The sequence below is a fragment of the Chanos chanos genome, chromosome 8 (assembly GCF_902362185.1).
Source record: "Chanos chanos chromosome 8, fChaCha1.1, whole genome shotgun sequence".
In the NCBI taxonomy this organism is placed as follows: Eukaryota; Metazoa; Chordata; class Actinopteri; order Gonorynchiformes; family Chanidae; genus Chanos; species Chanos chanos.
Genome location: NC_044502.1, coordinates 22,103,177 through 22,122,150, shown reverse-complemented (window position 1 = coordinate 22,122,150; position 18,974 = coordinate 22,103,177). Strand labels below are relative to the sequence as shown.

Sequence of the window (18,974 nt, the reverse complement as noted above, 5' to 3'; positions counted from 1 at the left end):
TTTCTCATGCAGACGTCTGTGTGTTGGCTTGTTGCTGTTGGAACTTAAGCAATGTGTGAGCATGTGTTGCTGTTTGTGAAGCATGTTGTTTGTCATGGCTGATCACGTGGGGAAAGGGAGAAGCCCCAGGGCTAAATGAGCAGTCTGTCTGTTCAACCAGACCTTGTCCTCAGACACATAAGTTACTCTCAAATCCTCATACAAGCTCATACTCGCATGCATATGCAAACTTTAAAGGTTTAACTGTATTTTTTGACTGCCAGTCACATTGTACGGGTGAGGCATGTTAGAGAGACTGGTCTGATCTCACTCTAGCCCGGTCAAGCTATTTGCTCTCACATGAACAGCTCAGAATTCAGACATGTATACTACTCTAGGTACAAAGATATGTACTTGATTTGGCACATTTCACAACAAAATGTTTGAGATCTGTGTTATGCAACCTTTAAGTAGTCGCTGAATCATAAAATCTTCAAATATAAACAGCTCTGTACATAAATGTGTGGTCACTCAGTGAAACCTTTCAGTCTGAGATGGGAGTCCAGGCTAGGATTAGGTTTGGGCGGGTATACAGATTTGTGCGGTATGACTTGAGAGAGCACAATGGTCATCATTTTATGTTTAAGGCTATTTTATGTATTAGATCATATACTATAAAACATTAGATTGGTGTTTTGCCTTTTTTCAGTACTGTTGCGTTTTCCTTAGGTGAGTAAGCTTCTATTATATCGTACAGAAAGCAGTAACCTGGGTGGGGATTTTTGTCTTATTTTTGACAGAAAAAATATGCAGTTATAGGTTAATGTGAGAGCTGCATCTGTAAACATCTTTATCAGTACTTCTTGTTAGTTTCTGACAATGGTTTCATTCAGATATGTTTTACCATGTCAAATCGTGTTCAGTATGCTGTTTCACAACTGAAGTTGGCAGTTTGGGACAGACTGGGAGAGGAAGCCAGAGGACAGAGTGCATGAGAGTGACTGGTAGCTTTAGCTGGTAGCTTCAGTTAACCAGGTCTTTAGTGTAGGCTCTGATACTGTAATATTGTTCAAATGCACTGGTCTTGTTTTTGTTTGTTTGTATAGATTTTAAATTAAACTGAATGTAAAGTCCTTTTTGGCATTCGTTGTGTTTTTAAAAGGGTACATCAATTCAAGTTTTGTTTTAGCTGAAGTGTATCAATTAAGGTTTAAACAGTACAGACTTGATAATACGTTGTCCGTAGCGGGACAAGTCAAGCCGCTGTGTGTCAGTGCCAGAGGGAAGAATGTGGCTCTACATGCTTGTCTTAATGCTAGCTCACTGAAGAGGGTCGCTAATTCTTCTGCAGAGTTAAAGGTTATTTGTGTCAAGCAAATCAAAATCATAAACCAAAAATGGATATGGATAAAACAGGCATGAGTGTGATTAGTGTAAATTCACATACAGGGCAATCACCATAACCAAGAATCGCATGGCTCAAGCACGCAATGCCTCCCAGACAGGTGAATGAAAGAGAGTCACATTTACACAGAGCAGAGGAAATGAACCACAGGTGATAATCAGAAGAGATAGTGTGAGGCCAGACTGAAGGAGAGCATACAGAGAGTCAGCTTACCATTTTGATGAGACAAAGAGAGGAAAAGTTTAGTCCAGTTGTGTTATTTTAAAGGGCCTGTCTAAATGACCTGTCACTTTTACTGCAGTTGTTAATCAGACATAATGAAAACATGTCACATCTCAGACTCCAGTGTACTGGGTATGCAGTGTATGTGTCCACAGGGTGTTTGTGTCTTTGGAGCTGATACAGGAAGTATACTTATCTTAGCACTGTTGTGTAAAATTTGAGGTCTGAAGGCCTTTGGAAGGCTTTTTTGCATTACACCAGTGTATCTCTGTATATGTCTGGTTACTTTCATTGACCAATACATCTTACTCCCTAGCAGGAGAGTGTTAGCTTTAAAGTGCCAGCCAATGCCGATAATCCTGGTTACAGGTAAATGCTGGGACAAAGCATGGGCTTCCGCACATGTTACATTCCTGTGGACATGCTTGTGTACTTGCAGATATATGTGTGGTATGTATCAGAGGACACATACCCTAGTCTTCACCTTCTGTGATCAAAAAACACTTCTGCCTCTCCTGATCACATCTGAGGCTACTTTTACCCATCTGAACTGTCAGCGCACGCTTTTCAAGAGCAAATGTGTGTGTGCGTGCGTGCAGGCGTGTGTGTGTGTACATATAGTTATTTTGTTCACTGATGCCACTTTGTGTTTAATCTATTTAATTTGTACGGTATTTTTTACACTGATAGTGTATTCTTTCCTGTAACACACTTAGTAACATAAGTTTAGATACATGTTATATAAATAAAAATGTACTTACTTACTTCCTCTATTGGTTCACTGTGCAATTGTGAGGAAAAACCAGAGTACAGGGAAAAGGACTTGCTAACCTGTATGAAAAATTGAGTTAAACCCCAATCAGAGTTGTAACAGGGTTGCTTTCCTAAAGTGTGCTATTCAGCCACTCTCTGGTATAGCCTTTCCCCACTTCCCCTGACCCCACCCAGAGAGCAAGACAGGAGGCGTGGACAGAGAGCAAGACAGGAGGCGTGGACACGGAACCCACCATAAAACTGCAGCAGTTCAGGGGAGCACTGAGGGAAGTCATTCTCTCACAGCCAGAGTCTTACTAAAAGAACAGACTAATGAACGCCAGGCCTGTCTTCGTCCTCAACTCTCTTACATAGTCAGTTTTCTTTCTCAAGTTATCTCTTTAAACAGTGGAGGGCACTCAGTAACTTTAAGTATTCAGAAGCTGTCACTTTTGTGCTGACACGAGTTTGAGCATACTCAGTTCCTATACAGAGACAGAAACATTACTGAGACAACAATCAATTTAAAAAGAAGTTCAAAAATAAACTGAGGGATTGGAAACGGGCTCCAGCAGGACGAGCTGTAAATCAGTAAGGATGTGGTTGGTTTCCGCCGGTCTGCTCCTCTCTGTGGCAGTGACAGTATTTGGTGTGTCTTTCTGTATCCAGAGGGCCATTCAGAGGAACAGCATATTCTCTCAGGAGTGTCTGAGGACACCAGCACCTCTCGTGACAGACCAGAAGAAGAGGGATGAGGTGCTAAAGAGAGGTAGGAGCTGTCATGGTCTATTCTGTCCTAAGCCTGTGGTCCACCTGTGGTGCTGATTCAACCTGACTGTGGAACCAAGATTAAACTTTCTTTTCTATCCACGTCATACCAGCAATAACTACAGCACTGCTAACCCTTATACAGCTGTTATACAGTTAAAGACAACTTATTGATATGAAAACTGTTTCATAGGCCAATAAATCTGGTTACCCTTGACTCATTCTGTACATTAAATATCCTTATTCTATGTGCCTACCAGTGGAGGATGGGATTGTTGGGTCCCTGTTGGGTCTTGGTTCCTCACAAAATTTCCTCTTCCCATTCACTTCATTAGGGAGTTTTTCTTTGCCACTGTCACCATGTTTTTGCTTAGGCTGTGCAATCATCAGATTCCTGACCTTCCTCCTCATCAGATCGATTACTGTTGTGTGGTTAACTTTAAATTATAAAGCAGAAATTTACCTACTGTGCATAGTTATCACTCACATTGACTGCTGTATTAGAGAACAGTAGATTATACCTGTGTCTAATGCATCACTGAATGTACTGAGTGTAATGTGTACTTTTAAATGTGAATCGAAGGAGATGAAGAATTGAATGTTTACCCTGTTTGGTATTTCAGTCCTTAAGACTGAAACAGTCTTACTAAATTCGAAAATAGCTCTTGTTGTACCTAAAACAAACAAAATGTGGACCATTTCTCCAACAACACTTGCATGTGATCCCTTTGAGATCATGTTCATCTTAATATGCTCGTGAATAGGCTCCACTGTGTTACTGTGAGATGCGCTGTGTTACTGTGTGATATGCTCCACTGTGTTACTGCGAGATACACTGTGTTACTGTGTGATATTATTTCAGATGTGTTCTGGGTTGACTGGTTTGACCTGAGGCTGGTGTGCTACAGTGGCTGAAATTATTGCTTGAGTCAGTTCAGTTAAAGCCAGCATGTGTAGCACACTCATTAATGAAAATCATTTATGCTGGAGGCATTGTCACGCTATCTGAGAAACTGTCTGGTGTCTTTGTGTGACCCAACACAGTGTTAATTCATTTTCAGTGTTAATTCACAGTGGTTAGTCACACTGTTTAAAAAATATACAGGCAATGACTCTTTATTTAGAAAAAGTAGTAAAATGAGTTTCTTGTGTGAGCAAAAAAAAAAAAAAAGAGAGAGAGAGAGAGAGAGAGGGAGATTCCCAAAAAATCCCAGGAATGTATCCTCGGTCAGGGTAACAATGATACATCACATTTCATAATTTGGAAAAGCTGGTGCAGTGACAAAACCACTGAGAGCTGACAAAGCAGCAGAATTTACTCATACATCACTAAAACACACTAAGGGGCACTTAATATCTGTTGATTACGTTTTTGTGAAATGATATGTGTGTGTGTGTGTGTGTGTGTGTTTGTTTAGGTTTCCGCATGGACCGTATACCAGTCAACCTTGACGCTGTTGTCATTGGCAGTGGTATCGGAGGGCTGTCGGCTGCAGCAGTGCTGGCTAAGGCACAGAGGAAAGTCCTGGTCCTAGAGCAGCATGACCAGGCTGGAGGATGCTGCCACACCTTCGAGAACCAGGGCTTTGAGTTTGACGTGGGTAAGGAAACTGATTTGAATGTGCCCATGTTTAAAAATGCTTGATTCGAGATATCACTTCTAGCATACCCTAATTTCACATATAAATGAAAGTCTTATAATCACAACTCTCCTATTGATACATTTCCAGAGTAAAATGATCCACTGATTTTTGGTGTTTGACCTATTTGGACCATGGAGGGCATTCTACTTATATCTGTTCACAAAGACTAAAAAAAAATCATGGATGCATCACCTTTGACAGGTCTCATCTTTGTAAGATAGGGTATGCATGAGGTGTGAGGCCATGTAAAGTGACCAAACCTGGCAATGTAAGATGACGTGATCTGAGTGCCATAGTAAATATATCACTCTGTACAGCTCCATTCACAGGTTATGAATGAAATAATAAATCAGAGGGTAAAGTCTGTGTGAGGAGATTTTGTAGAAAGTCAGGCTCTAAAGCTGTGAGAGGAGACAGACTGGAGGACCGGGGCATCAGAAGAAGAAAAAGAGGAACAGATGAGCGTAATGTATTTCTTTTGCTATCATTCCAGGGATCCACTACCTTGGGCAGCTGCATGAGAACAGCCTGCTCCGTGTGGTTCTTGACCAGATCACAGAGGGACAGCTCCAGTTCTCACAGCTGGAGGAGCACTACGACACCATGATCATTGGTCAGGGCTCCAACCGCAGGGACTACCACGTCCACGCAGGCAAGACAGAGATGAGAGACAGCCTGGTCAGGCAGTTCCCTGAGGACGTGGAGGCTGTGGATGAGCTGATGAGACTGATGAAGGTAGAGGGTCACGCTCTTTCACATAATGAAATGAAAAGACAGTAGGAGTTTATGCATAGGTAAGCACCACCCTCACACAGGTCAGATGCATTGTGATTTCTGTTATTATCATGTCAAGTTCATTCAGGTTATAAAGGTCCGAAACATAATAATGCCCAAAATGTAATAATCATTACATTGTGGGAAGGTTGTTACTTTTTGGGCTTGATGTAGAGACCCAGAATGTAATAACAGCCAATAATGTAATAAAACATTATGTATTACAGCCAGTAGTGTGATAATTGCCCCAAAAAGTGATAAAATCATGAACCAATAATGTAATAAACTTTCAGAACAATAATGTAAAGCCTTGTTACACTGTTGCCTTGATAGCCAGTTTTTTTAATGAATGATGTAGTAATACAACCCATAATGTTATAACACTTAGAGAGAACAGGTCAAATGCATTTGTTTGTGTTTCCAGCAGAGTGCACTTGTGCTGCACATCTGTGGCAACTTTGTACAGTATTAATCACAATGTAACTATCTGCCTAGCCTAGATAGCTAGTCACAATTGCTTGGTCATCTCGCTTGCAACATATTCGCATTCTCACTATCGACACAGTTCCATCTATAACACTTTTCATTTGTTTTGAATCCATACATATAATGTATTTTATATCATTATATATTACTTCAGTTTTCACACTGAAGCTTTCCTTGAGAGCCTAGATTATTTATGCTGAAAATGACAGTAGTCTGCCTGTGCAGACTACTCATTAGTACTCATTAGTACTAGACTACTAGACTACTAGACTACTCATTACTACTCATTAGTAATAGTGCTTCCGCCGAGCGGCAGCTGTAGCGGTCTCGTCTCCCTTGTCTCGTCGGACGAAGACTTGGTCGGACTAAGACAAGGGAGTCTACCTGCGGGAGTCCACCGAGGAAGGACAACGAGGAAGCCGAGACAACTGCTGCCCGTTTGCCGTACTCTAAGCAATCTATTTTCATCTTGATTTATTTTATTCTCATTTGCTTAACTGTGCAATTGTGTCTCTTCCATACCTCCTTAAAAACCTTGTCCCCCTCACACTAATCATGTGTCATCTCCCTATTCCTGTTCAAGTTTCCTCTTGCAATCTCCGCAGGCGGCATCCGATGCATCCTCGTGGACGCAACCTCTCTAACCTCATCCATCCACCACGCTCTGCTAACACTGCTACTGGCATTTCAGGTGGTCTCTGGAACTGCCAATCGGCGGTACAGAAGGCCGACTTCATCTCCGCTCAAGCCTCCTTGCTGTCCCTGCACTTTCTGGCCCTCACTGAGACGTGGATCACACCGGAGAACACGGCCACTCCCGCTGCCCTCTCCACGGCCTTTTCCTTCTCCCACACTCCCAGACCCTCGGGAAGGGGTGGGGGAACTGGCTTCCTGATCTCCCTCTCATGGAGCTTCCAAGCAACCTCTCTCCCTTCTATCTCCCCAACATCGTTTGAATTTCATGCTGTTTCTGTTTATTCCCCTTATAAACTACATATGACTGTTCTCTACCGCCCCCCAGGCCCTCTGCAGTCATTCCTAGATGAACTTGACATCCTCCTCAGCGCCTTCCCTGAAGACGGCACTCCCATCCTGCTGCTAGGAGACTTCAACCTTCCAAATTCTACTCAGTCTGATGGCCTACTCTCCCTCCTTCAGTCCTTTGACTTTACCCTCGTGGAGTCCCCTGCAACACACAAGGGTGGTAATCAACTGGACCTGGTCTTCACAAGAGGCTGCCAAGTTCCTGATCTCACGGTCATACCGCTTCACACCTCAGATCACTTCTTCATGTCCTTCTCTCTCTCGATCTCTCCCTCCCTGAAATCCTCAGCACCCAAGCTGCCAGTCGCAGCTAGACGTAACCTTCGCACTCTCTCCTCTAGTGCCTTCTCTTCCATGGTCTGCTCCTCTCTCCCATCTGTAGGAGCCTTCTCACTTCTCCCCGTGGAAGAGAAATCCTCTACGGTCCTCTCTGCGCTGGCCTCCACCCTGGACACCCTCTGCCCCCCAGTCACCAAACCGGCTCGCCTCTCCGCTCCCAGTCCCTGGTTGACTGATAGTATCCGTGCTGACAGAACCAAACTTCGCACGGCTGAACGGAGATGGCGGAAATCGAGATCCTCCAACGACCTGTCCCACTACCACTCTCTTCTTTCTTCTTTCTCCTCTACCCTGTCCGCTGCCAAATCTGCCTTTTTCCACTCTAGGATCAACTCTGCCTCCTCCAACACCCGCAAACTCTTCTCCACCTTCTCCTCCCTCCTTTCTCCTCCTCCTCCTCCTCCTCCTCCCTCATCCCTATCTGCTGATGACTTTGTCTCCTTCTTCGAGAAGAAGATCAATGACATCTGCGACTCCTTCCCCCCTTCCCCTCCCACCTCAGATCCTGCACCCTCCCCCCCCCGCTATCTTCTCCTCCTTCTCCCCTCTATCTGACGCTGAAGTTCTCTTACTTATCAAATCCCATCATCCTACTACCTGTCCTCTTGATCCCATCCCCTCCCCTCTCTTTCAGGCCATCTCGGACGACATTCTGCCCTTCATCTCATCCTTGATCAACAGCTGCCTATCCACTGGTACGGTTCCTTCTGCTCTGAAGAGAGCACGGGTCAAGCCACTGCTCAAGAAGCCCACCCTAGACCCTGCTGATGTCAGTAGCTACTGTCCAGTCTCTCTCCTACCGTTTCTCTCCAAAACCTTGGAATGTGTAGTATATAACCAAATCTCACCATATCTTCTGCAGTACAATCTCCTGGATCAGAATCAATCCGATTTCAAAGCCGGCCACTCCACCGAGACGGCCCTCCTTGCTGTCACGGAGGAGCTCCACTTGGCCAGAGCGAAGTCTCTCAGCTCTGTCCTCATACTCCTAGACCTCTCCGCAGCATTCGACACGGTCAACCACCAGATCCTCCTCTCATCCCTTGCTGGGCTGGGCCTCGCGGGTTCTGCACTCGCATGGTTCAAGTCCTATCTGTCTGACCGTTCCTACCAGGTCTCTTGGAGGGAATCGGTCTCCTCCACCCGCCCTTTACACACAGGTGTCCCACAAGGGTCGGTACTTGGTCCACTCCTCTTCTCTCTCTACACCAGATCACTTGGTCAGGTTATCTCCACCCATGGCCTCTCTTACCACTGCTACGCTGATGACACACAGCTGTTCTTCTCCTTCCCCCCCTCTGACTCCCAGGTTCAACCTCGCATCGCAGCCTGCCTAGCTGACATTGCCTCCTGGATGTCTACTAACCATCTCAAACTCAACCCGGAGAAAACGGAGCTCCTGTTTTTTCCTGCTAAGAACTCCCCAGCGATCGACACTGCAATCACCATCGAGGGATCTGTGATGTTCCCCACCACAGCAGCCAAAAACCTTGGCATAACCCTTGACAACCAGCTGACCTACTCCGGTCACATCGCAGCAGTCACTCGATCCTGCAGATTCGCCCTATACAACATCAGGAGAGTCCGCCCATTCCTCACACAACAGGCAACCCAGCTCCTGGTCCAAGCGCTTGTCATCTCCCGCCTGGACTACTGCAACGTTCTACTGGCTGGCTTGCCGGCCTGCGCCATCAGGCCGCTCCAGCTCGTGCAGAACGCCGCTGCATGCCTGGTATTCAACCCCCCTAAGCATTCTCATGTCACTCCACTTCTTACTGCGCTCCACTGGCTTCCGGTAGCAGCCCGCATCCAATTCAAGACACTGGTGCTGGCCTACCAGGCCACAAGAGGCTCCGCCCCATCATACCTTCAGTCTCTTATAACTCCATACACCCCAACTAGGACCCTCCGCTCCACGACCTCCGGACAACTGACGGTCCCCTCACTCCGGGAACCCGGCAGCCGCTCCTCCCGACCACGCCTCTTCTCCGCCATTGCCCCGAGGTGGTGGAACGACCTCCCCCATGCAGTCAAGACTGCGGAATCTCTTAACATCTTCCGCAGGAAACTGAAAACCCACCTCTTTAGAACTCACCTGTCCCCCAATGCCTAACCTCCCTTTCCTAGAGAAAACAAAACAAAAAAAAAGAAAAAAAAAAAACCTTTGTCTTGTATTTGCGTTTGTCAAAGTATTCCAGGAGCGCAAAGCGAAGGGGCAATTTGACGCACAGTCTTATTGTGATCTCTGTTAAAGGTATTAGAAATCCGACCGATGCACCGATTGTAAGTCGCTTTGGTAAAAAGCGTCTGCCAAATAACTAAATTGTAAATTGTAATTGTAAATTGCATGGTGTGATGGATAGCACCATGAGTGTGAGCCCCAGAGTAGTCAGGGAAGGAAACTACAACCACAGGAAACATGTCTGGTCTAGTGTTTTTGCACTGGTTGATTGACAAACTGACAGGTTATCAGGTTGTTCAGTTGTTTTACAGTATGAGTGAGAGAATATGACCAATCCCAAATGGCAACACAATGCAGACTTCTGGAAGCAAAATATTGTGAATAGTGACAAGTGGATAAGGAGGCCTGGACTGTCGAGTTCAGACCATGCACCACATTTAAGCTGGTTGTCTTTCGCTCCTTTGGCCCTGAGAACAACTACATTTAGTTTGGCATCTAATTCTCTGAACCACTTTATTCTGTGGATCTCCCAGTATTTATTAGTTTGATGTGCTTGATTTTGTGAACCTGATGTGTAGAGGCTCACAAAGCAACTCAAACCATAGAACTCCATGGGAATCTCTGTCTACAACTCCATGCTAAAACGCAAACTGAGAAACGGTAGTGACTTAAGAAACTGAAGTCGAAGTAAAGTAAAATTAGATTTCTCAAGGTAAATAGCTGTTCAGGTGTTGTGTAAAACATTTTTCTCACCTATCGTTATTTTTACTTTATAAGACCTGAAACATTTGGCTTGTTTTACATGAGTGTTGTTTTACCTGATATTTTGGGGTTCATGTTATTATGTTGTTCATTAAAAAGCTGTTACAAAAGCAATAATATAATAATGTCCCAATGATGTAATAAATTTCTTCATTATTGACCAAAATGTTATTACATTACTGGTTCATTAATTCATTAAATTGGTCAATTCTTACACTTGTGGCCTAATTCCATTATGTTTTGTTACATTATTGGCCGTGAATACATTATTGGTCATTCTTATATTTTGAGTCTCTACACCCAGCCCAAAATGTAATAACCTGGCCATAATGTACTAACATTATATTTTGGGCATTATACCAATTTGGACTTTCACACAGGTTCTATAGATCAGCAGTCAGAAGTTCAGGTGGGTATGAATAGGGAACTGTCCCCTTTCTCCACAATGAGATTCATGGGATTAAGAAGTTATTAGGAACCGCTATAACTTGGAAATTCATTATGCAACACCTGCAGGGTAATTCACATGCATGTGTAGTGTTCCATGGTCTTTACCTTTACAGAGGAAACACAGTGCATGAGACCAGCATTTAATATTTTAACATCAAACTGTGAAGTTTTAATTCAACATCGACTCATTTCTGTTCCTTGTGGAGCAGCTGTAAATGTGATCAGCTTGTCTGAATGTAATGCCAAAGGATTTCATTTATTTATTTAGTTATTTAATTTTTTTTGGTGATATAGGCCGTTGCATACTAATTCAGTTCTGTTTGGAACTGGGACAGATGTGAAAGTTACCAACTTATTTCAGTCAGATGAAAGGGGAATCTCTCTTATCTCAGCCTGATCCTTTAAACCAAGATTCATTACAGTCTAGTGTGGACACAGTGATGAGGGTCATCAGTTCATTGCCGTTGTGTTTTTTTCAGTGGCTGTAAAGCCTGTATCTTTGATCAATTAGACCCCATGTTGAGATAGATGTGGTGGATTTTGCTCATCGGTCCAACATTTCTTGATTATCTGCCATCAAAGCAATTCTCAGGTGACTAGCCTGTTGGCTGTTGGGTGACTGACTGTTCCTGGAGAGAAATATCTGTATGCTTCGCTGCAAAAACACTGTAGGGTACCTGACATGTCTGAGGAGGAAGGGGCAGACATCGCCCATTTCTTACAGCATGTCCTGAACAGTGTGTTCCTGTGTCTGCAGTATATGACTAATTCTTTTAGGGTCATCACTGCATGTCAGTGTGGCCTTTGCATGACTGGATGACAGGAGAACCTTGGAAACCTTATCTCACTCTGCCACACTCTGGGCTGGCTTTACTATACTCTGGGCTGATTTAATATACTCTGAGCTGGCTTTACTTTACTCTGGGCTGACTTTACTATACTCTGGGCTAATTTACTCAGCCATACTCTGAGCTGATTTACTACACCCTGGGGTGAGTTTACTATACTCTGAGGTGACTTTACTCTGCCATACTCTGGGCTGATTTACTATACTTCGGGCTGACTTTACTATACTCTGGGCTGACTTTACTATACTGTGTGCAATTTTACTCTGCCATGCTCTGCAGTATTTTACTGTCACACTGTGGGAAAAGGTGTATTCATGGAGCAGCAGAGCTTAATAGGGAGCGAACTGTGAGTATTCTTCCTCGATCTCAGCAGGAATGTGTCCTGTTTTATGTGTTATAGCCCTGAATGAAGCATTCTGTAAGATTATTTGTTGTTGGATGGCACAGTACAGACTGTATGCAAAAAGACAATAAAATTTGTGAGGTTCGCAAACTCAAATCTAATATGTTACTACTGACTTGGATCTCATAGGCCCTGTTTACACCTTGCATTAGATCACAAGTGGACAGCTCGAAGTACGTCCGTTTACACCTGGCTTTAGAATCCATGTCTCGAATGACCACTTGAGATTGAATCTCACTTCCCCGCGCTATATGCAAATAAACCACGTAAATCATTTCCAACACATTACCCCTTTCATTGAATTTCACTTTTGCTTTTTTTAATTAGATATAGTGCTTATAACATGTGAGATGTCAGACAAATATGGTGATCATTGATTGCTATTTTGGGACATTAAGGCACTTAAGCTGTTTCCTTATAATGGGCGTCAGTGGAGTGGAAAACGCTTAATGTGAGATAACGACCATACTCCTAGGATTTCGACTGTGATTTTTTGACAGGAGGAGGGTTTCTAACAAGAGATGTCCAAGAGAAATTTGGTGATCATTTATCGCAGTTTAGGAACATTAAGCCATGTTAAGCTTTTTCACGTTAAACGTTGTTGTTTTTAATCGGCGGGATGCATCAATGCACTTCCCGTGCCTAATCTGTCGGAAATTGAAAGAGGAAGAAGAAGAAGAAGAAGAAATCAAAACTATATCAATTTCTCCTGTTGTTGTCGTCTGTTGTCGCACTTCAATATGATGCCGTTTGCGAGCGAATGTATACATACGCGAATGTGGTCTGAGTGATCGGATCTCGATGCGACCTCAATGCGCATTCGATGCGTTTACACCTGTGCTTTTGAGCTGTCCACTTCTGATCGGATCACCAAAATCGGACTTAATGCAAGGTGTAAACAGGGCCATGGAACCTATAAAGCTTGAGGAGGTTTCTCATCACCAGTATGGTTTAATTCATGGTCATTAGAACTTTTTGCAAGTTTGAGTCGATCCCCAACTCTAGGGTAAATGAGACTCTGTGTGGAACTTCTGGACTCCAGATACTTTTTTGAAGCTCAAGCTTCACAGTTGTGTTTAATTCATGCAAGAATCATTGGGCATCCTTGACATGAAAACACCTTGACATGTTTTTCTTCACCGCTAGTTAAAAAATGAGACAAAACGGCACCAATAATTTGATGTCACATGGTCACATTGACTCTTATGTGACAATTTGAATTGAAATGACCAGACCCTTCCCCCTGATCTGTTAGTGCCAAAAAGTTAGCAGCCCAAATACTTACTCTGAGTATTTCCATTGCTACTCTCACTGTAAAACTTTCTGTTGTTTGTCTTGGAATAAAAATAAAACAACTGAGTAAATTTAAATCAATTTATTTTTAGATTGATGTCTCGGTGCAGAATATGGTAAATGTGTGTGTGTGTGCCCATATTCAACCACCAGCTATCGTCTAGACACACTCCACTTTTGGCCTCTCTGAAGATGATGCCACTGTGGCTGGCCAACTTCCTGATCAGAACAGGACTTCTGGATCGCATTTCCTATATATTCCGCTTGGCCTCTACGAGTCATTCTCATATGATCACCAAACTAACCAAGAACAAGGATCTGCAGGCTCTCTCTGCATACCTTTTCTATGGTTTGTGTTCAAATTGATACTGATTTGATTTGAAAATATTATTAATAAATAAATATAAATATTATTTCAGGGTGAGGTAGAGTAATCTTAAAAGCAGTAATCTTAAAAGAGTAATCTTAAAAGCGGTTTAGACCTTACAGGATAATAACAATGATATTTAAGACTTAAGTTACAGGCACTGATGTTTCCATTTGTCTGTGTGTGCTCCAGGTGTTCCTCCTAAAGACTCTAGTTTCCTCATCAATGCCTTGCTGCTGCACCATTATAAGCGAGGTGCTTACTATCCACGTGGGGGCGCCAGTGAGTTCGCCTTCCACATAATCCCAGTCATTCGGAAAGCTGGGGGTGCAGTGTTGGTTAGAGCTCCAGTGCAACGTATTCTCATTGACCAAAAGGGAGCAGCTTATGGTAAGCCAACTCTTTTTGATTCTCTCCAGTTTGTAAACCGTCACGCAAGTTGATTTTAAATTTGTTTTTTAACATTATGCTTCATAAGCAGTTCTCAAATAGGACCCATAGATAAAATCTTGAACAGCAAAGCTGAGGGATTCTGGTAGATAAAATCATTTCTATATCAAGGATTAGATGTCTATCAGCTTTGGAATTGAAATTGCTGCCCTTGGACTGTTTGATGGTGAATGATCTTTAATATGTTCACAAATCTAACCGACATTAGAGTAACCCTCTAACTCTGACAGGCGTGATAGTGAAAAAAGGACAAGAGGAGATTGAGGTGCATGCTCCAGTGGTCATTTCTGATGCTGGCATCTTCAACACATTTGAGAAGTTCCTACCAGCAGAGATCCAAGCCAAAAATGGTATGAGATATGACATAATGTTGAAGGACTGCACTGACATCACATTCATCATGTTCAAATGTCCTCTCATATTGGTGATCAGGATCTGTAATCAAAAGAGTGTCTTCTACTAGTCCACAAGCAATGGCCAAAGTGATAGAAGGATTCTCATCTCATGTACAAGAACATGAGACATTCTGGACATTTCTTTTATGGGAGCATGAGCAGTGATGGCACAAAATCAGTGAAGGTTGGACCAGGAGGTTCAAGTTTTTCAGGGATGGCTGCTATGCTTCTCTCTTCAAAAGAAAGTAGCTGGATGGGGTAGGCATATAAACACTGCTTCTGGTCAGTGGTGCCCAAGTCCTGTCCTGGGGGACCAAGGTCCATGTGTTTTTGTAGACCTTAATTAGAGGCAGTTCTTATCTGAGAGTCAAGTGTCTGCACCCTTCAGCAAATCAGAGACCACCATTGTTGGCTGCTAAGAGAACCAGCAGGACATTGGTTTCCAGGTCTGGATTTGGATACTTATGATTTATATACATACTCTGTCATGGAGGTGATGTATCACATGGAGTTATGCAAAATACATAAGGTAACATTAATACCTTAACATGTGAGGAAAATCCTAAGTTCTACACAAATGAAATATCTCTTAGAAATGCCAGGCAACCTAATCTGTGTCCCAGAAGTGAGGCAGGTTGATGAGCCTTACCTCCTGTCCTCACATTGATAAGTAAACTGAATTATGTCGTGCTTTGCTTTCACAGAGATCCAGTCTATACTGGGCATGGTTCGCCATGGCATGGGCTCGTTCTTGGTTTTCGTTGGCCTCAATGGAACCAAGGAGGAACTCGGCATAGTGCCCACCAACTTCTGGATGTACAAACACAATGACTTAGACCTGCTGTAAGAAATCCTAAGATTCTGTCTGTGTTCACTACAATCAAATCCTCTTTGTAGTAGAGGTTCTCTTTTATCAAAAATCAGCTAATCAAACTACCTGAGCCGCCTTCATAATCCAGCGGAACTAGATTGCTTCAGTCTTTCAAGCTAGTATGAACTATGCTGCCATATAATAAAACTTTAAGTATGAGACAATTTCCTAATGAATTCTGTTCAGCTGTGTTTTCGTTTTTTCAGCTTTGAGTAATGCCCATAAGACAAGGAGCAGTTTTTGAGCTGAAGGAAAATTATTTGACTGAAATGAAACACTATTTTCAAATTCAGTTTCTGAGAATCATTGTTTTCTTTTGAGTGTTGATAGGGTGAGGGTTAAGAGAAACTGTCAATAGCCTTAGGATCTTATAAAAATCTCAGAATTGATGATTTGATAATTTGTTGATTTTGTCCTGTTTATGTCACAATTTAGTTTTTCAAAAGATTTAATGGGTTTTAGAGTTTTTGAGTTGCTATCTGGTAGACTAAGAAAATAGGTGTTTTCGTGCCCGGTATTTGACTAGACCTGAGAATAGCTTTCTCTTTGTTTTATGTGCTTACAAAGTTGATTTACTTTTTTTTTCACTGGAAAAGAAAAAAGTCAAGTAGTGTTCTTCTCTCCTTAGCAGCCCAGTATCTCTCATTAACTGTCCCCTTTTTTTATATTATGTTTAACACTTTTGGTGTAAGACATTGTTGGACCTCTAAATTTAGCTCTGAAATCTTAGAAATCTGTGAATGCTGCTTAGTAAAAGTGAAGCTACAGAGAACTTGCTGTTGTCATTCCTGTTATAGTATGTGTTTCATCTGTATGGTGAATGATTCAGGATTGAACAGTACAGCTCTCTAAACCGGGATGAGGTGGTTGGGAATATCCCCATGATGTTCATCACGTTCCCTTCAGCCAAAGATCCCAGTGCCAACACGCGACACCCGGGTAACTGCACAGAGATATACATCACCTTGTAACCCACTGTCCCTAAACTTTCAAAATTTTCACCCACCCTGTGAGAGCAAGAGAACCATGTCCTTCCTTAGATGTAAATTCTTAGACAGTTACCCTTTCCAACTGAAAGTTATATCTGAGGATATCTCCACAGAGGCCGTGTAGTGTGGATATAGGCAGTGTGGGTATAGGCAGAGTGGGTGTATGCAGTGTTAATATAGGCAGTACGGGGATAGCCCATACGCAGTGTGGGAATAGGCAGTGTGGATATACACAATGTGGAGATAGCTAGTGTGGATATAGGCATTTTGGGTAAAGGCAGTGTAAGTATTGGTGGCATTGGTATAGGCAGTGTGGTTATAGGCAGCGTAGGTAAATGTAATGTGAGTATAGGCATTTTGGGTATAGGCAATATGGGTAAATGCAATACGGGTAAATGCAGTGTGGTCAGTTTGATTTATTTCTGAAGGGAAGTCATGCATGACACTCCTGACCATGGCCAAGTATGAGTGGTTTGAGGAGTGGAAGGACACAAAGCTCAGCAGGAGAGGGGAAGAATACGAGAATCTGAAGATGAATATGGCAAAGGAGCTGCTAGAATGGGCCTTCCTGATCTTTCCTCAGCTCCGTGATAAGGTACATGAGCTCAATTAAGAACCCAAGCCTTTGATTGTCTTCCTCAGCAATGGTGAAACCACAGCAATGGGGAACAGCTGTTTCCTTTTCATGAAAACTGACACGACACACAGCTCAGTTCCCTTCACTAAAGTCAATATTCCAAGAAATGATATTTAAATCTCATACATGTAAAAAAAAAAAAAAAAAAAGAAAGAAATTTACATATACCAATACATGTAACTGGCTCCACTGTGGAAATGGAAAACTCCCCATACTTTTCCCACTGATCCATTTTAAAAGCAAAGTCTGACCTCTTCTTGTATTCTCTCCGCTGCCCATTCTGTTCCACCAGTGAATTGCATGGGTGTAGTTGCCATAAAAGCAACTCTCTAAGAATAGTTTATGATATTCAGAAAGATCTGTGAAAATGGGGTGAAGGATACATGGATCAGAATATACTTTCACAGGTTTTCTCTCTGTTCAGGTCGTATTCATGGACGCAGCCACGCCCCTCACCAACATGCACTACCTGGGGGCTCCACACGGGGAAATGTATGGAGCTGAGCACAATCTACACAGGTTCAGCCCAGAGGTGGTGGCCCAAACCCGGGCCCAGACACCTGTAAACGGGCTGTTCCTCACAGGTCAGGCCTGCTCACCACCTGAGATTTCACACTTGTGAAAACACTGAATCAAATTTTTAAAAACACAAAATCACACTTGTAAAAACACTTGATGCTGAATACTAAATACTCACAGTGTCACGATTTTCAGAAGAGGCCAGATGCATGTGCAAATCGAGTTATTTATTGAAGATTGGGGTAACAGGATATAGGGCTAGATACAGAAAACCAAGCTAAACAAACAGGTTCACAGACTTACTAGTGTTGAGAGCTCAGAGGGATAAGGAGCTCAGTCTCTAACTAAGACTTTGCAAAGGAAACAGTCAAATGGCAGTGGTATTTATACAAAACAATAGGACCAGAGCAAATTAGCGAAAGGCGCAGCAAACTAAAAGAAACGGAACAGAAACTGATGGAAACAATAATAAGACGACAGGATGATTAGCCCAGTGATCAGTAGGCTGGCAACACTGGAAGCAGAATGATGGTACCAGAGTGGGGAGGAGACAGGATCATTACACACAGAATGTTTTTTTCAGCAGAGATGTTAATCCTGAGTGTAGTCTTTAATCAGCCCTTCTCTGATTGACTTAAATAATAATCGTAGTATAATATTCTAATGTATAATGTGTGTGTGTGTGTGTGAGAGAGAGAGAGAGAGAGAGTTTGTGTTCTTGGATATGTGTGTATGTGCATGTGTGCTTCTGCATTTATGTGTGTGTTTGTATACATGTCTGTCATGATTTTTTTAAACTACATGGTCCAAAGTAACTGTCCTTACCGGAGATAAATTTCATTTGCTGATTTTGCTGGTTAGTGTTTCTGTCTATCAGTAGAGTTGTTTAGTGCAGTCAGAGAAAACTGGGCAGTTCCCACAGTATGTACTTGTCATATACTTGTATACATGTGTATTCCTGACAGACTAAACACTGCCCCTGGCATAGAGTCAGTCACTCATGACCAGTCCTTGGTCTTCTTGTTGCAGGCCAAGACATCTTCTGTAACGGGATGGCTGGGGCTCTGCACGGAGGCCTCCTGTGTGCCTCGGCTGTTCTAAACCACATCGTCTACATTGACCTGCTTGCTCTGAAAAGACAACTTAAGAAACAGAAGAGTCTGAATAGAGCCTGACTGTGTTTGGCACTGAATGGTCCTTAAATTCGTCTCCAGTCTTTCCTTTCCTCTGCTGGTTGAGTCACCTATGCTTGTCAAAATGTGCACTAGTGATTCCTGTCATCAACAAAAATAAATCTTGGAAAAGTGTGTCAGAAATCTTTAGTATACTGCGTGAACAAATCTTCCAAAGACAAAGCTATAGATCATCTTCAGTGTTTTATGGGTTAATGACACA

At 42.8% G+C, this 18,974-nt stretch overlaps 1 protein-coding gene across 1 annotated transcript; it reads left to right on the top strand.

The window, feature by feature from the left end:
- Positions 1-2,956: 2,956 nt before the first annotated feature.
- LOC115819466 (inactive all-trans-retinol 13,14-reductase-like) lies at positions 2,957-18,754 on the top strand. Its single transcript, XM_030782978.1, has 11 exons — positions 2,957-3,128; positions 4,546-4,728; positions 5,264-5,505; positions 13,505-13,700; positions 13,911-14,108; positions 14,399-14,518; positions 15,268-15,406; positions 16,264-16,373; positions 16,852-17,018; positions 17,485-17,644; positions 18,609-18,754. The coding sequence occupies exons 1-11, from the start codon at positions 2,957-2,959 to the stop codon at positions 18,752-18,754; spliced, it is 1,833 nt and encodes a 610-aa protein (XP_030638838.1).
- The last annotated feature ends 220 nt before the right edge of the window (positions 18,755-18,974 follow it).